This window comes from Daucus carota, chromosome 9 (assembly GCF_001625215.2).
Source record: "Daucus carota subsp. sativus chromosome 9, DH1 v3.0, whole genome shotgun sequence".
NCBI classification, from domain to species: Eukaryota; Viridiplantae; Streptophyta; class Magnoliopsida; order Apiales; family Apiaceae; genus Daucus; species Daucus carota.
This window is the reverse complement of record NC_030389.2, coordinates 15,212,178-15,231,381: the sequence shown is the minus strand read 5'-3', so window position 1 is coordinate 15,231,381 and position 19,204 is coordinate 15,212,178. Positions and strand designations below refer to the sequence as shown.

Here is a 19,204-nt window from a genome sequence, read left to right as displayed (position 1 = left end):
CCACAAGTATTAAGCATTTAAAATGCCTTTGCTTTCCAATTGAAGAAATTCCTGATCCCAGCAGCCCAAATACATGCATATTGATATTACCTATATTTTGTCACAAAGTTGGGATGAGATCTGAAAATCAAATACATAGTCAACATATGGTGACCAAGGTTTTTCCAAAGTCATACACAAGCATTACATACTGAGCTGAGGATTATATTTTAGATGTTGTTGCGAAATGGTACAGTCAATCATCAGGAGTCCCCTCGTGGCTTCTAGCGACCACGACAATTATAAGTATCACTACTGAGAGTAGCAATAGAGTTTCAAGTCTTCCGTCAAAATTCTTTATAACTTCTGAGTTGAGATTTTCTGCCTTGGCTTTCTGAAACATTTCACCAATAAGGAGTCCGAGTTTCGCCATCATTTCAGTAAAAAATGACATTGCTATCTTAAAAATCCACTGTAGAATGGTAGCTGCCCAGTCTAGTTCTTCATCAGAAATTTGAGCTGCATACAGTAAATATGTTTATTATAATGTAAACATATCTATTATTGGATAACTATTATGAGTATACCTTGTTTCAGTGACCCTCTCAGATCCTTTACCGCCTTGTTGCTCAAAACAGCATTCCACACTGCTTTATCTGATGATATGGACATAACAACTTTCTACAAAAAAGAAAAAAAGAGAGAGTTATTATTAAGAACGTAATACTTAAGCCTTGCATTTTCTTTATACAGATCTCTTTTTCTTTAATCATAGGAAAAAATTAACAGCTTATTAATCCTAAGACACGATTACAATAGCATATCATACCCGAACTGTGGAATCTGTTTTCAGAAGATGATAAGCCTCTTGAACTCGTCGATATCCCGGGGACTTAGTGACTTCGTCATTGTTTAGCATTTGAATCAGCCTATTGCGTTCTGATGATTTAGGAGAACTACCAGCATCCCCATCTAAAAAACTGTATAGAGTGCAAAAGACATGTTTAGTAAAATTGTAAGAACAAAAAACTTTGTGCTTAAACGAATCAAGTATATCTAAGCTATGATTCTTAGAACACTGACTGATCATTTATATTCATTTAGAAGAAAAATAAAAATTATTGGCTTATTGCCATTACTGCGTTAAAACTGCACCTGAATCCTTTATATTTTAGTAACATATAATTAACTCTATACTTTTTTAATAATCAATAAGTTATATTATTTTATTTTTGCTGTAATGAAATTGATTGCATAAGATAACAAAGTGCTACCATAGCTTATTAAATATATACTGCTTTATATTGATGTCAGCACTTTCTCTAATGTCTTCCTGAGACTCTCTTGATATGAACAGCACATGCTCCACTCTTTGTGCCACCTCCTCAACTTTCACATCGTCTCTTTTTAACCCATTTTTACTTTCACATCGTTTTTTTTAACAAAACCTTGTCTTTGTTTATGTGTTGGGTTCGATAGTACACCCCACACTGAATGTTTGACGTGTTAGCTAGGCCTCTAATCTGCCTAGACCAGGGTCGAACTTATTGTTACTACATAGACTGCCAGCAAAATTTAATCCTGTCCACTTCGAGGTCTCATCAGAACTAGATAGTGTATTTAAAGCAGTAATATTATAAACGTTTAGTAATAGACACACTACTAAACCAATTGTGAATCTCAATCATAAGATTGAGCTCAAATATCTGCCAAAGTGTTGGCAACAAATAAAGTACTATTACTAGAGTGTGTTACACCTGCCAGTTGTGATATTGATTTTTTGGTACATATATGTATTCTAGCTAGAGATGGTGCTATATCTGTTGGTAGGTCCCCATTAGGGTAGCTCCTTGTGTAAAAATACGCAAAGGGCCGGGGGGGGGGGGGGGGGGGGGGGGGGGGGGGAATTAAGCGCACATTTTACAATTATTATCATAAATATATTACTCTGGTTATATATAAGTTTACCTAGGTTTATAAACTATTTTATACTTCATAATGTATTAATTCACACTGTCAGGGTTAAATAAAAATTATCCTTTATAAGTATATTAAATCATACTTCTAGAGGGTAAAAATTAGACATCAAAATTCTTAGTTTTCTTGTTTATAGTCTACTGGTATATATTTCATTTATAATCTTCATTGAATTTATGTCCCAGTCTGGAAGTGTTTGTTTAAAGTTCAAACTTTTGTTCCTCTCCTTCATCCCCAACTACTACGTCTCACCTGTGCTCTTTTATTAACTTGAATCACACATATATTTTTGGAACTAGTAAGATTTTCAGTCTAATTATGACGTGGATTTTGAAGCTAAAATTTGACAGTGATGGCACTCCAGCTCTAAAAGCTTTTCCAACTGTTACATAATTCAATCTATCATCATCTGAGTAGACCTTATCATTATCCTCATATGATTTCCCGTCTAGGTTACAAGCCGGCTAATCGTTGCTTTCATCAGCCTCAAGCAATGACATGGGTCAATGAGGGTTCTCACTTTTTGATGTCATCGGAAGCTAATATACTCTTTTTGTTTGGGCTTAGGGTGTACTTTTTGGGCCTTAAAATTAGTGCAATAACATTAATTTTGTTTTCGGGCGTACTTTTCACAGCACTGTTGGCTCATTCATTTTTATCGTTGCAGTGTATCATTGACACCGACTTCTTTGATTTTGATCGAATTAGAAAGCAGTGTATAGTGCAGGGGAAATTGCTAGTAGGGAAAATGACCAATTGAACCAGAATCAAAATTATTTCTAAAAAATTTGGTCATGCTAAATAAAAGGTTCGGATCTCTCAAGCTGATTGGTCATGCGATGTTGTGAGGGATACCAATGTAAGATCCATAAGATACCACAACTACTTGTGTTCTATGATTCACCCTTTTAAGCTTTAATAGAGTTAGCATAGAAGCTGTTGAGGGCATTAAGCACAATACATCTATTTATTTGACTGCTCTTTAGACATACTTGTTTGTCCATTCTACACAGATGAGAGAGAGCTATCAAACAAAGGGTCCTGGTCCTGGCATATATAAGCCCCGAAACTCTTAACCAGCATATCATTTATAGGCCTTTGGATGAAATATCCAGTAGCTAGGATTATAACTCCGTCCGGCGCTTTTTAACCGCTAGACGGGATCATTTTACCCGTCCGGCGATTAAATGTGCAGTACGTATTAAACTTTTGTTATAATCCTCGTTGTTGGATATTCATCCAACGGCCAGAAAATGATATGTTGGTTAAGAATTACCTGGCATAAATATGCCACGGATCAGGACTCTCAAAGAAAAACAAGAAGTATCTAGTTCTTATTCCTCCGGCCACCCATGAAAAGCTGTATCTCTGTAACTAAGCAGTTAAAGAGCATAGGGTAGCTACCAAATTGTAGTGAGAGCAGATTGGTGTTCAAGACTGAGAGTCCTCATCTCAGTCAATGGGGATAGATCTAAGTCAATATATGTCTTTTTCTAATTTCTTTTTCTCATATTTGATCATGGGGAGGAACATAAACACTTAACAAGTGGTGCTAAATCACAACAAAATATGACATGCAAAAAATAGGAAAACATTGTAGTGTATACCTCTGAAGCTCAGAAATGGCCTTTTCCACTTCAGCTCTAGAAGGAACACTTGCAAAAACACTGTCCTGCTCAATCACAGCTGCTGGTTTACCTTTTTTCCCAGAACCCATTTTTCAGATACAACACTCGAGTTCAATTATGGGTAAAAGAGTGACACAGAGGAGAATTAAGACCAAACAAGGAGATGATGAAACTGTGGTGGAGTTACTTAAAACATGGCTCTAGTTAGTGGAACATCTTTTTCAGTGCTGCTGAGTGCCTGAGTACCATTTTTAATGATTAGATTGATTATATTTTTACCAAATAATAATAATAATAAATTTTTATTTAAAAACCTGAATAGATTATATATATTTTATAATTATATATACTCACTCTGTACCTCTCACTTCTTTAAACTTTTTTTTACATTATTCGATACGCATTTTAAAACGCATATAAAACATAATTCTATAATTATTTTTAAAATTTTTCATTTTTGTATAAATTTAGATATTGTATTTTTATCCAGAAAAAAAATTTAAAATAATTTATCAAATTATCTTTTATGAGAGTATTAAAATGTGTGTTGAACTCCGTCCCTCAATGTAAAGAATTGAAGGTGTTGTCTCCAACGAAGTGAAATTTATATCTTAATGCCATGAATCTCACTATCGAGATAAAATGGTCATTACCATCATTTAGTGACGACAAAATGTGTAGCGTTTTGCATTTTAGGGCAAAACCCTCGTGTAGCGTCTCAAGCCAAGATGAAAATACTAAAACGCTACTTTATGTAGCGTTTTTTTTGAAACTCCGTGTAGCGTTTCCCATTATTCTATAAATATTAAAATGGTTCTTAGATTGTAGGGTCTCACGGCCCTAAAGTCTAGAATTAATTAGGATTTAGGCCCGACCTCGATTCTAAACAGTAACTGTTAGTCAATTTAATTTCAAGTATAAATTTATCATTTTAAAACCCAAATATGAATCCTAAATTATTAGTGACTGTTAATTTACGTTCTAATTATTACTTTATTATGGGTTACCAAAATTATTTTTAAAAAAGTAAAAAAGAAAAAAAAATCAAAAGTGTGCAAACAATATTATGTTGCGTTCTGGGTAACGAAAGACGATTAACGATAGTCGGGGGCCATTATTTTGGTTATGTTATTTGAGGCATTTTAACTCTATATTATGATATTAGGAGCCTTTTTTCAAGAATTGAGGGAGTCAGAGGGAGTAATTTTTAACATTTTTTAATTATATTATATATAAAGTTTAGTTAAGCTCTGAACAATCACAACTAAAAAGGATCAAGGAAATACTATACATGTTCCTCTTTAATTTTATAATTTTTATGTTGAATGTATATCATTATATATGGGATTTTTTCATAAATATCAAGTCAAAAATATTTTTTACAAAAATGCTATATCTTTTTCCAATATTTTACAAAATACCAACTTTGCAAAAATACTATTATGCAATCCGTTGCAATTACATGCAACTATACTTACAACCCCTATGGGCCAATTAACCTAAGTTGCATTTGGTTGCATCCAGTTACAGATTGTATTTTTGCAAACATTATCTAAAAGGTTAATATTCTTCCAAATATTTTTAAAAGATATTTAAATCGGAAAAAAAGACTATAAAAAAATGATAGTTTTGACAAATTCCCTTATATTAATCTATTTGTATTATACTTATTATATAATTTTAATGTATATTAATTTTTAAGAGTAATAATGTTTTACGAAAAAATTGTTTATAAGATATATTTGAAAATACAAGTATAAACATGATACATCAACAAACAAGATTTAGAATTGGTAATCTGACTAAGAAAACCAATTTTCCATCATCAAAATATGCTTACACATTTAATTATTGTTCGCACAAATTCACGCAAGCGTACGTGGTCACAAGTAGTATAGAATCAAATTCAGTTCGTTCCCACAGAGACTGGTGTATTCAGAAATATGCACTTATGCACCAATGTATGATTATTATTCAATGCTTGGACAATTAACAATTTGGTTGGTTTTATCTAAATTAACTAATTAAAGTCGAATTATAACTAAGTGATTCAAATTACTTATGTGAATAAAACATGGGACTCTAACTTCATTATATACTTCATTCAGAGTTATGCCTTATCGATATGTGATGGTTGATAACTAATCAGATAACACGAAACTGATACACGCTAACTGTCGTTATACGTGCACCATACTGCTACACATCCACAATTAAGATAGAAGGTAAACAGACACCAATTATACTTAGACCCTATATGTCTATAGAATTTGAAAACATAACGGTTGAAGAACAAGTTATCTATCAAGATTACATAGGGCGATGCAAGATGGTTAAAATCACATCACTAATCATGTATATCGAATACATAATCCTATGTTCGCATGGCAAGTTCTAAATCAATATATCCACTGTCGCTTCAATAAAGATTAACAAACAATCTAAGATGTTAGCTACGCATCCAAGACGAATAAGCACAACCAATACGAAGAAATCAACATTCATCACACAAATAATTAAGGCAAATCAACTACTGAAATCCATATATTAATCCGCTAGAATCCCACGATAATGATTAGTTCATAATCGAACTTCTCATCATCATGGGTTCGAATGTAAACATGGTATGGAATAGTCTAAACAATATTAAAAGAGTAAAACAAGAGTTTCGAAACAAATCCGAATGAGCATCCAAAGTTGCGCCTACTTCGAAGAATTACAAAGAAGAAATTATGAACTAGATCTTCTTCGTAGCCGTCACGTGCTCCTTGGAATGTTTCTAGGTTATTAGGCTTCTCCCTTGAGCTTTTGTTTAAGTCCCACAGCGATCGGGCCTTCAAACGGATCAAGAATAGGCAATTCGGGATTTTTCTCCCATCAGAATGGGGTGGAGACCCCGTCAGTAGGGTGGAGACCCCATCAGTGGGGTGGAGACCCCATCAGTGGGGTGGAGACCCTGTCTGGGCAGCCTCTATTCTGCTGAAGTGGGGTGGAGACCCCGTTAGTGGGGTGGAGACCCCATCTTGGCAGATTTTTCTCCTTCAGAACGGGGTGGAGACCCCATTTGGGCAGCCCCGAACGCTCTTGGAACCTCCTTTCCCTTTTCTCCTTCCTTGCTCGCTCGATCCCTACGCCGTTTCTTCCACCTTTTAGCCTTAAATCCACCCTTCATCCTCCTTCTAGGAAACCTACACAATACCACAAGAACACATCAAAAACACCACATACTTGAGGCCAAATCATCAATTTAAGTCGAAATGAAGGCATTCCAAGTGGATATAAAATCCACTTATCACACCCCCAAACTTAAACCGATGCTTGTCCTCAAGCATAGACAAACACACCAACTACTAATGCAATGCATGAATGCAACTATATGCCTACGTCTACTCGAATCATGAAGTGTAATCCTTGTTAACATAGAATCCTCAGAATATGCAACATTCTCGGCATTCATCTCTATCACATATTAGCCATGTTCTCTTCCACTACAAGTGTGAAGTGCATCGTGTGTGCTAGCATGCTCTCGAGTGAAACAAAACAAAGACTATCAAACTTCAACAGAGTCCTCACTATGAGCCGTTAATCAGAATCAGGCTTAAACACTTCTTTACTAAAGAGTCGACTACAATTTAGGGTCATTAAAGAATTCCTATGCCTTTCCTATTTTTTTTCTATTTTTTTTTTCTTTTTCTTGCTAAGTCTAAGGTTGGGACGCTTCTCAGTGTAAGTGAGTCACGACCGCCATTCGACTTCGCTTTTTTTTTTTATGTTTTTTTTTTCTTAATCAAGTATTTCTCCAGTAATCAAGGGTTGTGAAAAGTCACCAAGAAAATGCTTATTCTAATACATTTGCACTTAATACCAGCACAAGTACATGGATCGTCCTTTTCACCTGACATTGCATTTTACCCATTGATCTCAAAGGAGTACCTGATAATTTTTATTCTTTTATTCTTTTTCTTTTTTTTTCTTTTTTTTTTAGAAAGGCATATTCATCCCTTAACTCCCCCAAACTTAAGATTTACAAACTCTAAGTTCAAAAAGGGAATAATCCAAACTCTACGCCCGACTCAACGCGAGGACTCAAGAAATAAGTTAGTCTATGTCTTATCTCTAGAGCATAAGTGTAATTACAATTTCCACACAAGCAGTTTCCAAGAAACAAGGCATCACATATGATCGAAACTACTAGCCAAGAAATTATGCACATAAACTCATCATTAGGAAATCAACTTGGAATACAACTATCATGATTCATGCAAAAACAACTATATGAAACTACTAACACATCCTAAACACAAGCATATACATATTAAAAAACACGTACTAATATACAACTAAATGAGATAATATGCTAACTATATGCATCATGCATCCTATATGAACTCACACTACTACTAGTCCTTAGATTACCACCCCCAAACTTAAAATATTCAATGTCCTCATTGAAGGTGATAAAAAGGATCGAATGTACCTAGGAGGAGTCTGAGCGATCGCTCTCCTCACCCTCATCGGGTGGAGAGTCTGGTGGTGAGTCTGGTGGTGGATAAGGCATGCCAGCCCCGAACACAGGCCACTCAATCTCTACGCCTGTAGCTCGAAATGCAGTACCCAAGGCCTGTGTCAAATCCTGAGCGAACTGACGATGAATGTTGTGCATGGTATCCATACGCCGAGTGAGCCTCCTGTACTGTGCATCACTAAGACCCGAATGCCCCTCTGACTGACGAGAAGGTCCTGCTGTAGCTGGTGGTCCTCGGGGTGGCCGATGGAGATTACCCTCCGAATCATCCACAAAATATCCCAACCCCTTAGGATGGGCTCGACCACCATCCCACTCAGGTAACCTCTCAATAGCAGCATGATCTATAACAGAGCTCGGCATCTGGAGCTGCTCCTCAGCTGACCAACGAACTCCCACAGCAGTGCACAACTTAGTCACTAACGTGGCATGAGGGATGGCCCCAGTAGTACTACCCCTCAGAAAGCGCAGAATATTTTGGTGGATCACATATGCAATGTCCACATACTCATCCGTCAGAATCCCAAACAATAGAATAGCCCTATCTACTGTGACCTCATGTGTATGTGTCGACGGCATGATATTGGCACAAATAAACAGGTTCCATGCACGGGCATACCTGTTCATTGCAGAGGCAGGAAAAGATAACCGCTCATTGGTGGAAGGATTTCGCCTCCACTCTGTATTCGGCATACACAAATAGTAGATAATTCGGTCCAAATCCATGTTCCTCTTGTTCTTCCTCACCCAATCATCTTGAGTGGATTCCATCTCCTTACCTCCAATGACCCGGCGAATCGCCTCTACTGTGTAATCCACTGTGAAACCCCTAACCACAGAAAACCCATTCTGCTCGGCCTTGGCATTAGCATAGAACTCCCGCACAATGCTCAATGGCACCGCCGCCGGTGCCTCGCAAAAGGACTCCCAACCCCTACTTTGGATCATCTCCACCAACTTCCCATCAGCTGGAGAAGGTAAGAATCCCCTCTCTTTCGCAATTGATTTGCCCATCAATCGAGTGAATTCGGCCTGAGCCTCCGGAGTTGTGAAATTGATAGCACCATACCCCGAACTAGATGAATATGTCGATCCGGCTTGAACACTCGAACTCAATGCCCTCCTTGCTCTCTTAGGTGCCATGGATTGAAGTTTTAAAGCTTGGTAGAAGGTTTGAGAGATTAGGGATTTTGTGTGTATATAGGTGTAGTGTATGTATATGGAAGAGATTAGGTTACAAGAGGGGAGTAATGTGTTTATAATCAAGTAGTAATCTGAATTTAGGGTTTTTGGGAGGCTAGAGTTTGGCTGGGGAAAGGATTGTGTGCTGGGTTATGAAAAAAAAACGAGCTGAAACAATACACAAAGAAGCAGTTTTTTTTTAAATCTGTCGGAACAGGGCGGGCGCGCTATGCCTGGCGCGGGCGCCCCGCCCATGGCGCGGCCGCGCTACTATTGCAGTGAGTTGCAGCGATTTCCTGGCTCTGTTCTGGTGTTTTGGGGCGGGCGCCCCATTCATGGGGTGGAGACCCCATTTCACCAGAATGTTTTTCTCAGCTCTTTTTTTTTCTTCTTTTTTTTCCTAACGAAAACTCGAAAAAAAGGGCGTGGGTTGCTTCCCACGAAGCGCTTTTTTAACGTCTTTAGCTCGACGTGAAGTCCAAGAATTTACACAATAGTGAGGATGGTGCTTACCGACTCGCGATTCACCGGTCCTCCGAAATATGGCTTCACTCTTTGTCCATTCACTTTAAATGATTCCTCCGGTGTTGTTTCATAAATTTCTATGGCACCATGTGGAAACACCTTCTTTACTGTGAACGGACCCGACCATCTAGATTTCAATTTCCCCGGAAATAGTCTGAGACGAGAATTAAAAAGCAACACTTGTTGGCCAATGAAGAACTCCTTTTGCACCAACTTCCTATCATGCCATCTCTTGACTTTTTCCTTATAAAGCTTGTTGTTCTCGTACGCCTGAAGCCTGAACTCGTCGAGTTCATTTAATTGAAGCATTCGTTTCTCACCAGCAGCTGTCATATCAAAATTCAACTTCTTCAAAGCCCAATATGCTTTGTGCTCCAGCTCCGCGGGTAAATGACATGCTTTTCCATAGACAAACTGAAAAGGTGACATCCCCAATGGAGTCTTATACGCCGTTCCATAGGCCCATACGGCCTCATCAAGCTTTAACGCCCAATCTTTCCTCGAAGGACTCACAACTTTCTCCAAAATTCGCTTGATTTCACGATTAGATACCTCAGCTTGGCCATTCGTTTGAGGATGATAGGCTGTGGCAACTCTATGATTGATACCAAACCGTTCCATCAGCGCTGTGAACTTGCGATTACAAAAGTGTGATCCTTCATCACTGATTATAACTCGAGGAGTACCAAAGCGAGTGAATATGTTCTTCTGAAGAAAACTGATGACTACCGCAACGGTGTTGGTTGGTAAAGCTTTGACTTCAACCCATTTAGACACGTAATCCACAGCGAGAAGAATGTAGAGATTATTGCAAGACGTGATAAAGGATCCCATGAAGTCTATACCCCACACATCAAAGATTTCAACCTCAAGAAGTACATTGAGAGGCATTTCATCCCTTCGAGAGATATTACCAACCCTTTGGCAACGATCGCATTTCAACACAAACTGATGAGCATCCTTGAAGAGTGTAGGCCAAAAGAAACCCGCCTGCAAAATACGAGCTGCTGTCTTCTGTCCTCCATAGTGTCCTCCATAAGTAGAGTCGTGGTAAGCTTGCAAGATGCCTTCAATCTCACTGTATGGAATGCACCTTCGGATAATCTGATCTGAACCTTGTCGAAACAAGAATGGCTCATCCCAACGATACCACTTCGCCTCATGAAGAAACTTTTTCCTTTGAGCATAAGACAAATCGGGAGGAATGACATTACTCACCAAATAGTTAACTATATCAGCGAACCATGGCTCTTCTTCTTGAATCCCAAATAGCTGTTCATCAGGAAAAGACTCGTTGATCAAGGTGGTGTCTTTGGATGCTCGCGCTTCGTCTTCCAACCGAGAAAGATGATCAGCCACCTGATTTTCAGTGCCCTTTCTATCCTTAATTTCCAACTCAAATTCTTGAAGCAAGAGAACCCAACGAATCAAACGAGGTTTCGAATCTTTCTTTGACACTAAATACTGAATGGCAGCATGATCAGTGTAAACCAACACCTTCGTCCCAAGCAAATAAGACCTGAATTTCTCGAATCCATACACAATAGCCAGCAACTCCTTCTCCGTAGTAGTGTAATTCAGCTTAGCACCATTGAGAGTCTTACTAGCATAGTAAATCACGTGAAAGACGTTACTCTTCCTCTGACCAAGCACGGCTCCCACTGCATAGTCACTAGCATCACACATCATCTCGAAGTGCTCATTCCAATCAGGTGCAGTAATAATAGGTGCTGTGGTTAATTTCTTCTTGAGAGTTTCAAACGCCGCCAAACACTCTCCATCAAATTTGAAGGCCACATCCTTTTCTAACAAGTTGCACAAGGGTTTGGGGATTTTAGAAAAATCCTTGATGAACCGTCGATAGAAACCCGCGTGACCAAGAAAACTCCGAATCCCCTTTACTGAAATTGGTGGAGGCAGATTTTCAATTGTCTCCACCTTAGCTTTATCCACCTCAAGACCCTTGTTCGAAACTTTATGCCCAAGAATTATGCCTTCTTGAACCATGAAGTGGCATTTTTCCCAATTAAGAACGAGATTAGTTTCCACACATCTTTTTAGCACCATCGTCAAGTTGTTCAGGCATTCATCATAAGAAGAACCGAACACAGAAAAGTCATCCATGAACACCTCAACATTGGTACCAATCATCTCGGAGAAAATAGCCATCATGCATCTCTGAAAAGTTGCTGGTGCACCACAAAGTCCAAAAGAAAGACGACGGAAAGCAAATGTGCCGAAAGGGCAAGTGAAAGTGGTCTTCTCCTGATCCTATGGCGCGATACAAATCTGATTATACCCTGAATACCCATCAAGAAGACAATAGTACTCATGACCGGCCAACCTATCCAGCATCTGATCAATGAAAGGCAACGGAAAGTGATCTTTTCTGGTGGCTTTATTGAGCTTCCGATAGTCCATGCATATTCTCCAACCTGTGACTGTACGAGTCGGAATGAGCTCATTCTTCTCATTAGCTACCACGGTCATGCCTCCTTTCTTAGGCACACACTGAACAGGGCTCACCCAAGAACTATCCGAGATTGGATAAATAATGCCGGCATCAAGCCACTTAAGAATCTCCTTCTTCACCACTTCTTTCATGATTGGATTGAGTCTTCTTTGATGTTCAACAGTGGGTCTACTACCCTCCTCGATCAGAATTTTATGTTGACAATAAGAAGGGCTGATTACCTTGATATCTGCAATAGTCCATCCAATGGCTGATTTGAACTCCCTAAGAATTCTCAAAAGCTTTTCTTCCTCGACACCTGAAAGGTTAGATGCAATAATTACAGGTAATGTAGAAGCTTCGCCAAGAAACACATACCTTAGGTGTTCGGGAAGTTGCTTAAGCTCGAGTTTAGGAGCTTCGACAATAGATGGTTTCAGCTTTTCATGAGGGTCCTTCAACTCCGATAACCCAAGAGATTCAATTGGAGGATCCATCCGTCTTCTCCAAGGAGAAGCATTTAAGTATTGAAGGTGCTCTTCTTCCTCCTCATCTCCGAAATCTGAGTCACCTGATAGAACCCTTTCCAAGATGTCAGTTTCCAGCCTGTTATCGATTTCCGAATGAGCTGCAACTTCGAGCATATCCACTTTAAAGCATTCCTCCTCATCTGATGGAAGTTTTATGGCATTGAACACGTTGAAAGTGACCATCTGATCTTGAACTCTCATTATGAGTTCACCCTTTTGAACATCAATCAAAGTCCGCCCTGTCGCAAGGAATGGTCTCCCCAAGATGATGGGGATCTTCTTATCTTCCTCAAAATCGAGAATGACAAAATCAGCAGGGAAGATTAGCTTATCTACCTTTACCAAAACATCTTCAACTATCCCCCTTGGGTATGTAATCGACATATTAGTAGGTTTCAGCTCCGGAAGACCAAGTTGCAAGAAAATAGACAAGGGCATCAGATTGATGCTAGCTCCCAAATCACATAAACACTTGTCGAATGACAATTGCCCAATAGTACACGGGATTGTGAAGCTTCCCGGATCTTTCAGCTTCGGGTGCAATTTCTGTTGTAACACAGCACTACACTCCTCAGTCAAAGCCACAGTTTCCAATTCCTCGAGTTTGAGTTTTCGAGATAGAATGCCTTTCATGAATTTAGCATAACTCGGCATTTGTTCCAGAGCCTCCGCAAAAGGTATGTTGATTTGTAATTTCTTGAAGACCTCTAGAAATTTTGCGAATTGTTTGTCGAGCTTATGCTTTTGAAGTCTCTTCGGAAAAGGTGGAGGTGGATATACTTGCTTGACCCCAATATCAGCTTTCGGGCTAGATTTCTCGGTTGAATCCTTGCTTGCTGCCTCGTTGATTTTATTCTTGTCAGCTTCAACAACAGTTTTTCCACTATCTGACTTAGATGAGAGCACGGGTGTCTCAACCTGTTGATCACTCTCTTCCTTGTTTTGCTCTGTTGCTGATTCTTTTTCCTTCGTAACCTTTCCGGACCTTAAGGTGACAGCCTGTACCTGTTCCTTCATCTCTTTCTTACCCGGATTGGCCTCGGTATCACTAGGAAGCGTTCCTTGTGGTCTGTTTGTCAACGCGTTGGCAATCTGCCCAATCTGATTCTCCAAAGTTTTGATTGACACCGCTTGGCTTTTAATCATTAATTTCATCTCTTCCCATTCAGATCTTTCGTTGGAAGACTGTCCAACCACCCCATGATTTTGTTGCTGGAATCCAGGTGGATGGAATTGCTGCTTCGGTGCAAACTGTTGTTGAAAACCAGAAGGGATAAAAGGTCTAGATCCTTGCTGCTGAAACTGTTGCTGTTGTTGTGGCATGTAATTCTGATTATTGCTCCAGCTGAAATTCGGATGATTCCGATTATTAGGATGATAAGTGGCCGGAGCTGGCTGTTGTGACCTCTGAAAGTTGCTCACAAACTGAGCGGATTCGCTCGATATAGCACATTGATCCGAAGAATGTGCTCCAGCACAGAGCTCGCAAACTGAAGGTGGCTGCTGATTTCCTAGATTTGCCAAAGAATCCACCTTCATAATAAGAGCCTTAAGCTGAGCAGCTATGGCTGAAGTAGCATCAACATCCAGAATCCCTGCTACCTTGCTCTGATGAAGACGCTGAGTAGGATTCTGATATTCATTCGCGGCCATCATCTCGATCAACTCATAAGCCTCATCATAGCTCTTAGCCCATAGAGCTCCACCTGATGCAGCATCGAGCATTGGCCTCGATTGAGGACCCAACCCATTGTAAAAACAATTTATCACCATCCAATCAGGCATCCCATGATGTGGGCACTTTCGAAGCATCTCCTTGTAGCGTTCCCAAGCTTCACATAAAGTTTCACCAGACAGCTGAGAAAATTGAGTGATAGCATTCCTGATTGCAGCTGTTTTAGCCATAGGGAAGAACTTAGTAAGAAATTTCTGAGCCAGATCCTCCCATATTGTAATAGATCCTGCAGGAAGACAATGCAACCATCCTTTAGCTTTATCCCTGAGAGAAAATGGGAATAGCCTCAATTTGATGGCCTCATCAGTAACCCCATTGAACTTGAAAGTGTCGCAGATCTCAATGAAATCCCGAATATGCATATTAGGATCCTCTGTCGGAGAACCCCCAAACTGCACTGAGTTCTGTACCATCTGAATAGTGCTCGGTTTGATCTCAAAAGTGTTGGCCTCGATCGCTGGCCTGGCAATGCTCGATTGAATGTCATTGATTTTAGGCTCAGAGAAAGCCTTCAGAGCCTTAGTGACATTCACAGTTGGTGGTTGATCAACCATCGTATCAATCTCTATCGTTTCTTCCTTAACTAATGCTTCCTTACGAGCCTGAGAACGTGTTCGCATACACGTCACTCAAGTACTTGAAACACACACAACGAACTAAAGTGAGAAAAGAATCCAAGTCACTGAACTTTAACGACCACTGATGACAAGCACATAAACTAAAATAAAACACCGACTCCCCGGCAGCGGCGCCAAAAACTTGTTCGCACAAATTCACGCAAGCGTATTCAGTTCGTTCCCACAGAGACTGGTGTATTCAGAAATATGCACTTATGCACCAATGTATGATTATTATTCAATGCTTGGACAATTAACAATTTGGTTGGTTTTATCTAAATTAACTAATTAAAGTCGAATTATAACTAAGTGATTCAAATTACTTATGTGAATAAAACATGGGACTCTAACTTCATTATATACTTCATTCAGAGTTATGCCTTATCGATATGTGATGGTTGATAACTAATCAGATAACACGAAACTGATACACGCTAACTGTCGTTATACGTGCACCATACTGCTACACATCCACAATTAAGATAGAAGGTAAACAGACACCAATTATGCTTAGACCCTATATGTCTATAGAATTTGAAAACATAACGGTTGAAGAACAAGTTATCTATCAAGATTACATAGGGCGATGCAAGATGGTTAAAATCACATCACTAATCATGTATATCGAATACATAATCCTATGTTCGCATGGCAAGTTCTAAATCAATATATCCACTGTCGCTTCAATAAAGATTAACAAACAATCTAAGATGTTAGCTACGCATCCAAGACGAATAAGCACAACCAATACGAAGAAATCAACATTCATCACACAAATAATTAAGGCAAATCAACTACTGAAATCCATATATTAATCCGCTAGAATCCCACGATAATGATTAGTTCATAATCGAACTTCTCATCATCATGGGTTCGAATGTAAACATGGTATGGAATAGTCTAAACAATATTAAAAGAGTAAAACAAGAGTTTCGAAACAAATCCGAATGAGCATCCAAAGTTGCGCCTACTTCGAAGAATTACAAAGATGAAATTATGAACTAGATCTTCTTCGTAGCCGTCACGTGCTCCTTGGAATGTTTCTAGGTTATTAGGCTTCTCCCTTGAGCTTTTGTTTAAGTCCCACAGCGATCGGGCCTTCAAACGGATCAAGAATAGGCAATTCGGGCTTTTTCTCCCATCAGAATGGGGTGGAGACCCCGTCAGTGGGGTGGAGACCCCGTCAGTGGGGTGGAGACCCCTTCAGTGGGGTGGAGACCCCATCAGTGGGGTGGAGACCCTGTCTGGGCAGCCTCTATTCTGCTGAAGTGGGGTGGAGACCCCATCTTGGCAGATTTTTCTCCTTCAGAACGGGGTGGAGACCCCGTAAATGGGGTGGAGACCCCATTTGGGCAGCCCCGAACGCTCTTGGAACCTCCTTTCCCTTTTCTCCTTCCTTGCTCGCTCGATCCCTACGCCGTTTCTTCCACCTTTTAGCCTTAAATCCACCCTTCATCTTCCTTCTAGGAAACCTACACAATACCACAAGAACATATCAAAAACACCACATACTTGAGGCCAAATCATCAATTTAAGTCGAAACGAAGGCATTCCAAGTGGATATAAAATCCACTTATCAATTATGTTCATTTATCATATTTTTTTATCATCCCTGTGTTACCCTTACCCTAAGAAAATGTTACGTAGGAAGATTCATTTATACATCAGGAGATCATCACAATGAAGCGACAAGGAATAATGCAGTTGACAGAAACTGATGACCGCATCAATAAGCGGATACTTGATCAGTATGAGTATAATCAGTATTTGGAGATTGAGTTTGAGAAGGAAGGAAAGAAGATTGATACGATATAGCTTATTTATAGGTATATACTTCTGTTTGAGTAAATCAAGTTAGTAATTGTAGAAGCTGTGTGCTATATAAACACAAATTATTAGGTCTTACGAAGATACGAGTAAGAAGCACAAACACGAGTAATATTTGTGTAACCTAGCAGCTCTCAAGAACGTTTTTCTTGAGAGAGTATTGTAACAGTTCTTATTGTGATTAATAAGATCAGAGTTAAGTTAAATCTTGTTTGTTGTTTAAATCAACTTATTCGACATTCGATTGATCAATAGATAGAATTCCGCTTAAGTCTATTGAGTCAAATCAAGGCCTAACAAGTGGTATTAGAGCAGGCTAGTTACATACTACCAGTAAAGATCGAATCATGTCAACAACCAAACAAGAATCACTCAAAATTCCAGTCCTCAACAAAGTTGATTATCCGACCTGGAAATTGAAGATGATACCCTATCTCGAAGCCGCAGATCCTGACTTCATCGACAGGATTACTGATGGTCCCTACGTCCCAAAGAAACTAGTTGCTAAAGAAGGAACGACGCCTAAACACTATGCCCAGAGCTGCTTTGACGCGAAAAGAAAGACTTGAAGTACTCAAAGACTCAAAGCTAAAATCAATCCTTCAAAACAGACTGGATTCCGTCATGTCAAATAGGGTAATTGCTTGCAAAACTTCTAAAGAGATATGAGATACATTAGAAGTTCAATGTCAAGGAACAAAAGCGATCAAAAAGAATCGAATATCATTGCTTGTTCAAGAATACGAGAGATATGAGACAAATCCTGATGAAGATCTCACTAACTCATATGATCGGTTTCTCACCCTTTTAAACAACTTGTCTCTAACTGGAAAAGAATATGAAACTGAGGACTCCAACACAAAGTTTCTCAGATCGTTACTTGAAGAATGGGATACTCAAAGCTTTATCATAAGGCATCAGTATGACCTAAGTTTGTCTCTCTGGATGAAGTATATGGATTACTAAGAACTCATGACTTGGAAAATCAACAGAGAAAAGCCATGATCTCTCTCAGGCAGACTACTCGATTCAAGGTAGCAGGCTGCAGGCTGTTAAACCAAAAAAAAAAAAAACAGCACACACTAACAGAAAACAATATGCAAAGGCAAACTACTATATTACCTCTTCTTAGTTGATTACTCATCGATAACACATTCATCAAAAAGCTTTTGCACATCCTTGAATTCATCTACAACATATAAATTACAAATTATAAAAAACTAACATACAATATAAAACTAGTAAATAGTAAAAAATAAACCTTTTTTAATATTTTCATATCTTTTTTTGTCTTCCAATCATTGACGAAGGTCAAAAAAAATGTTCTCAATTTGTAACCAATCTTGAGTGCATATTAGAGCTTCGGTCATTTGAGGTAAAAGTCTACTCCTATATGCATCAAGAGTTCTACCTCTGGTGCTAAATGCCGACTCGGAGGCAACGGTAGAAATTGGCAATACCTAATATGCGCCTTGCAATATGTGAAAGAACTGGAAATTTTGTGGAATGTACTTTCCACCAAGCCAATATGTCAAAATTTTCTTCTTCCATCTCAATTCCATCCGTCAAATATGTATCAATTTCTGACTTTCCCTTCCCTCCTTGAACTTGTTCCGCCATATACTTTCCAGAATCCACATTCTTACTACTTCCAATATTTTACAAAATACCAACTTTGCAAAAATACTATTATGCAATCCGTTGCAATTACATGCAACTATACTTACAACCCCTATGGGCCAATTAACCTAAGTTGCATTTGGTTGCATCCAGTTACAGATTGTATTTTTGCAAACATTATCTAAAAGGTTAATATTCTTCCAAATATTTTTAAAAGATATTTAAATCGGAAAAAAAGACTATAAAAAAATGATAGTTTTGACAAATTCCCTTATATTAATCTATTTGTATTATACTTATTATATAATTTTAATGTATATTAATTTTTAAGAGTAATAATGTTTTACGAAAAAATTGTTTATAAGATATATTTGAAAATACAAGTATAAACATGATACATCAACAAACAAGATTTAGAATTGGTAATCTGACTAAGAAAACCAATTTTCCATCATCAAAATATGCTTACACATTTAATTATTGTTCGCACAAATTCACGCAAGCGTACGTGGTCACAAGTAGTATAGAATCAAATTCAGTTCGTTCCCACAGAGACTGGTGTATTCAGAAATATGCACTTATGCACCAATGTATGATTATTATTCAA

The 19,204-nt window shown here is 38.6% G+C and overlaps 1 protein-coding gene and 1 non-coding gene across 2 annotated transcripts; one reads left to right on the top strand and one right to left on the bottom strand.

The window, feature by feature from the left end:
- Nucleotides 1–52: 52 nt before the first annotated feature.
- Nucleotides 53–3,818, bottom strand: LOC108192580 (uncharacterized). Its single transcript, XM_017372970.2, has 4 exons — nucleotides 3,564–3,818; nucleotides 809–959; nucleotides 567–660; nucleotides 53–498 (listed from the first exon to the last, which is right to left on the bottom strand). The coding sequence occupies exons 1-4, from the start codon at nucleotides 3,671–3,673 to the stop codon at nucleotides 236–238; spliced, it is 618 nt and encodes a 205-aa protein (XP_017228459.1). The 5' UTR covers nucleotides 3,674–3,818; the 3' UTR covers nucleotides 53–235.
- A 10,763-nt stretch (nucleotides 3,819–14,581) lies between these two features.
- LOC135149779 (small nucleolar RNA R71) lies at nucleotides 14,582–14,688 on the top strand. Its single transcript, XR_010287994.1, has one exon. It is a non-coding gene; the product is annotated as a small nucleolar RNA R71 (small nucleolar RNA).
- Nucleotides 14,689–19,204: the final 4,516 nt, after the last annotated feature.

What these genes read in the sequence shown, in the direction of transcription:
- LOC108192580 (XM_017372970.2), bottom strand. Translation starts at nt 3,673, where the DNA reads ATGGGTTCTGGGAAAAAAGGTAAACCAGCAGCTGTGATTGAGCAGGAC. An exon ending in GCCATTTCTGAGCTTCAGAG is followed by an intron (nt 960 to 3,563) that starts GTATACACTACA and finishes CACTCTATACAG; the next exon opens with TTTTTTAGATGGGGATGCTG. An exon ending in AAACAGATTCCACAGTTCGG is followed by an intron (nt 661 to 808) that starts GTATGATATGCT and finishes TCTTTTTTGTAG; the next exon opens with AAAGTTGTTATGTCCATATC.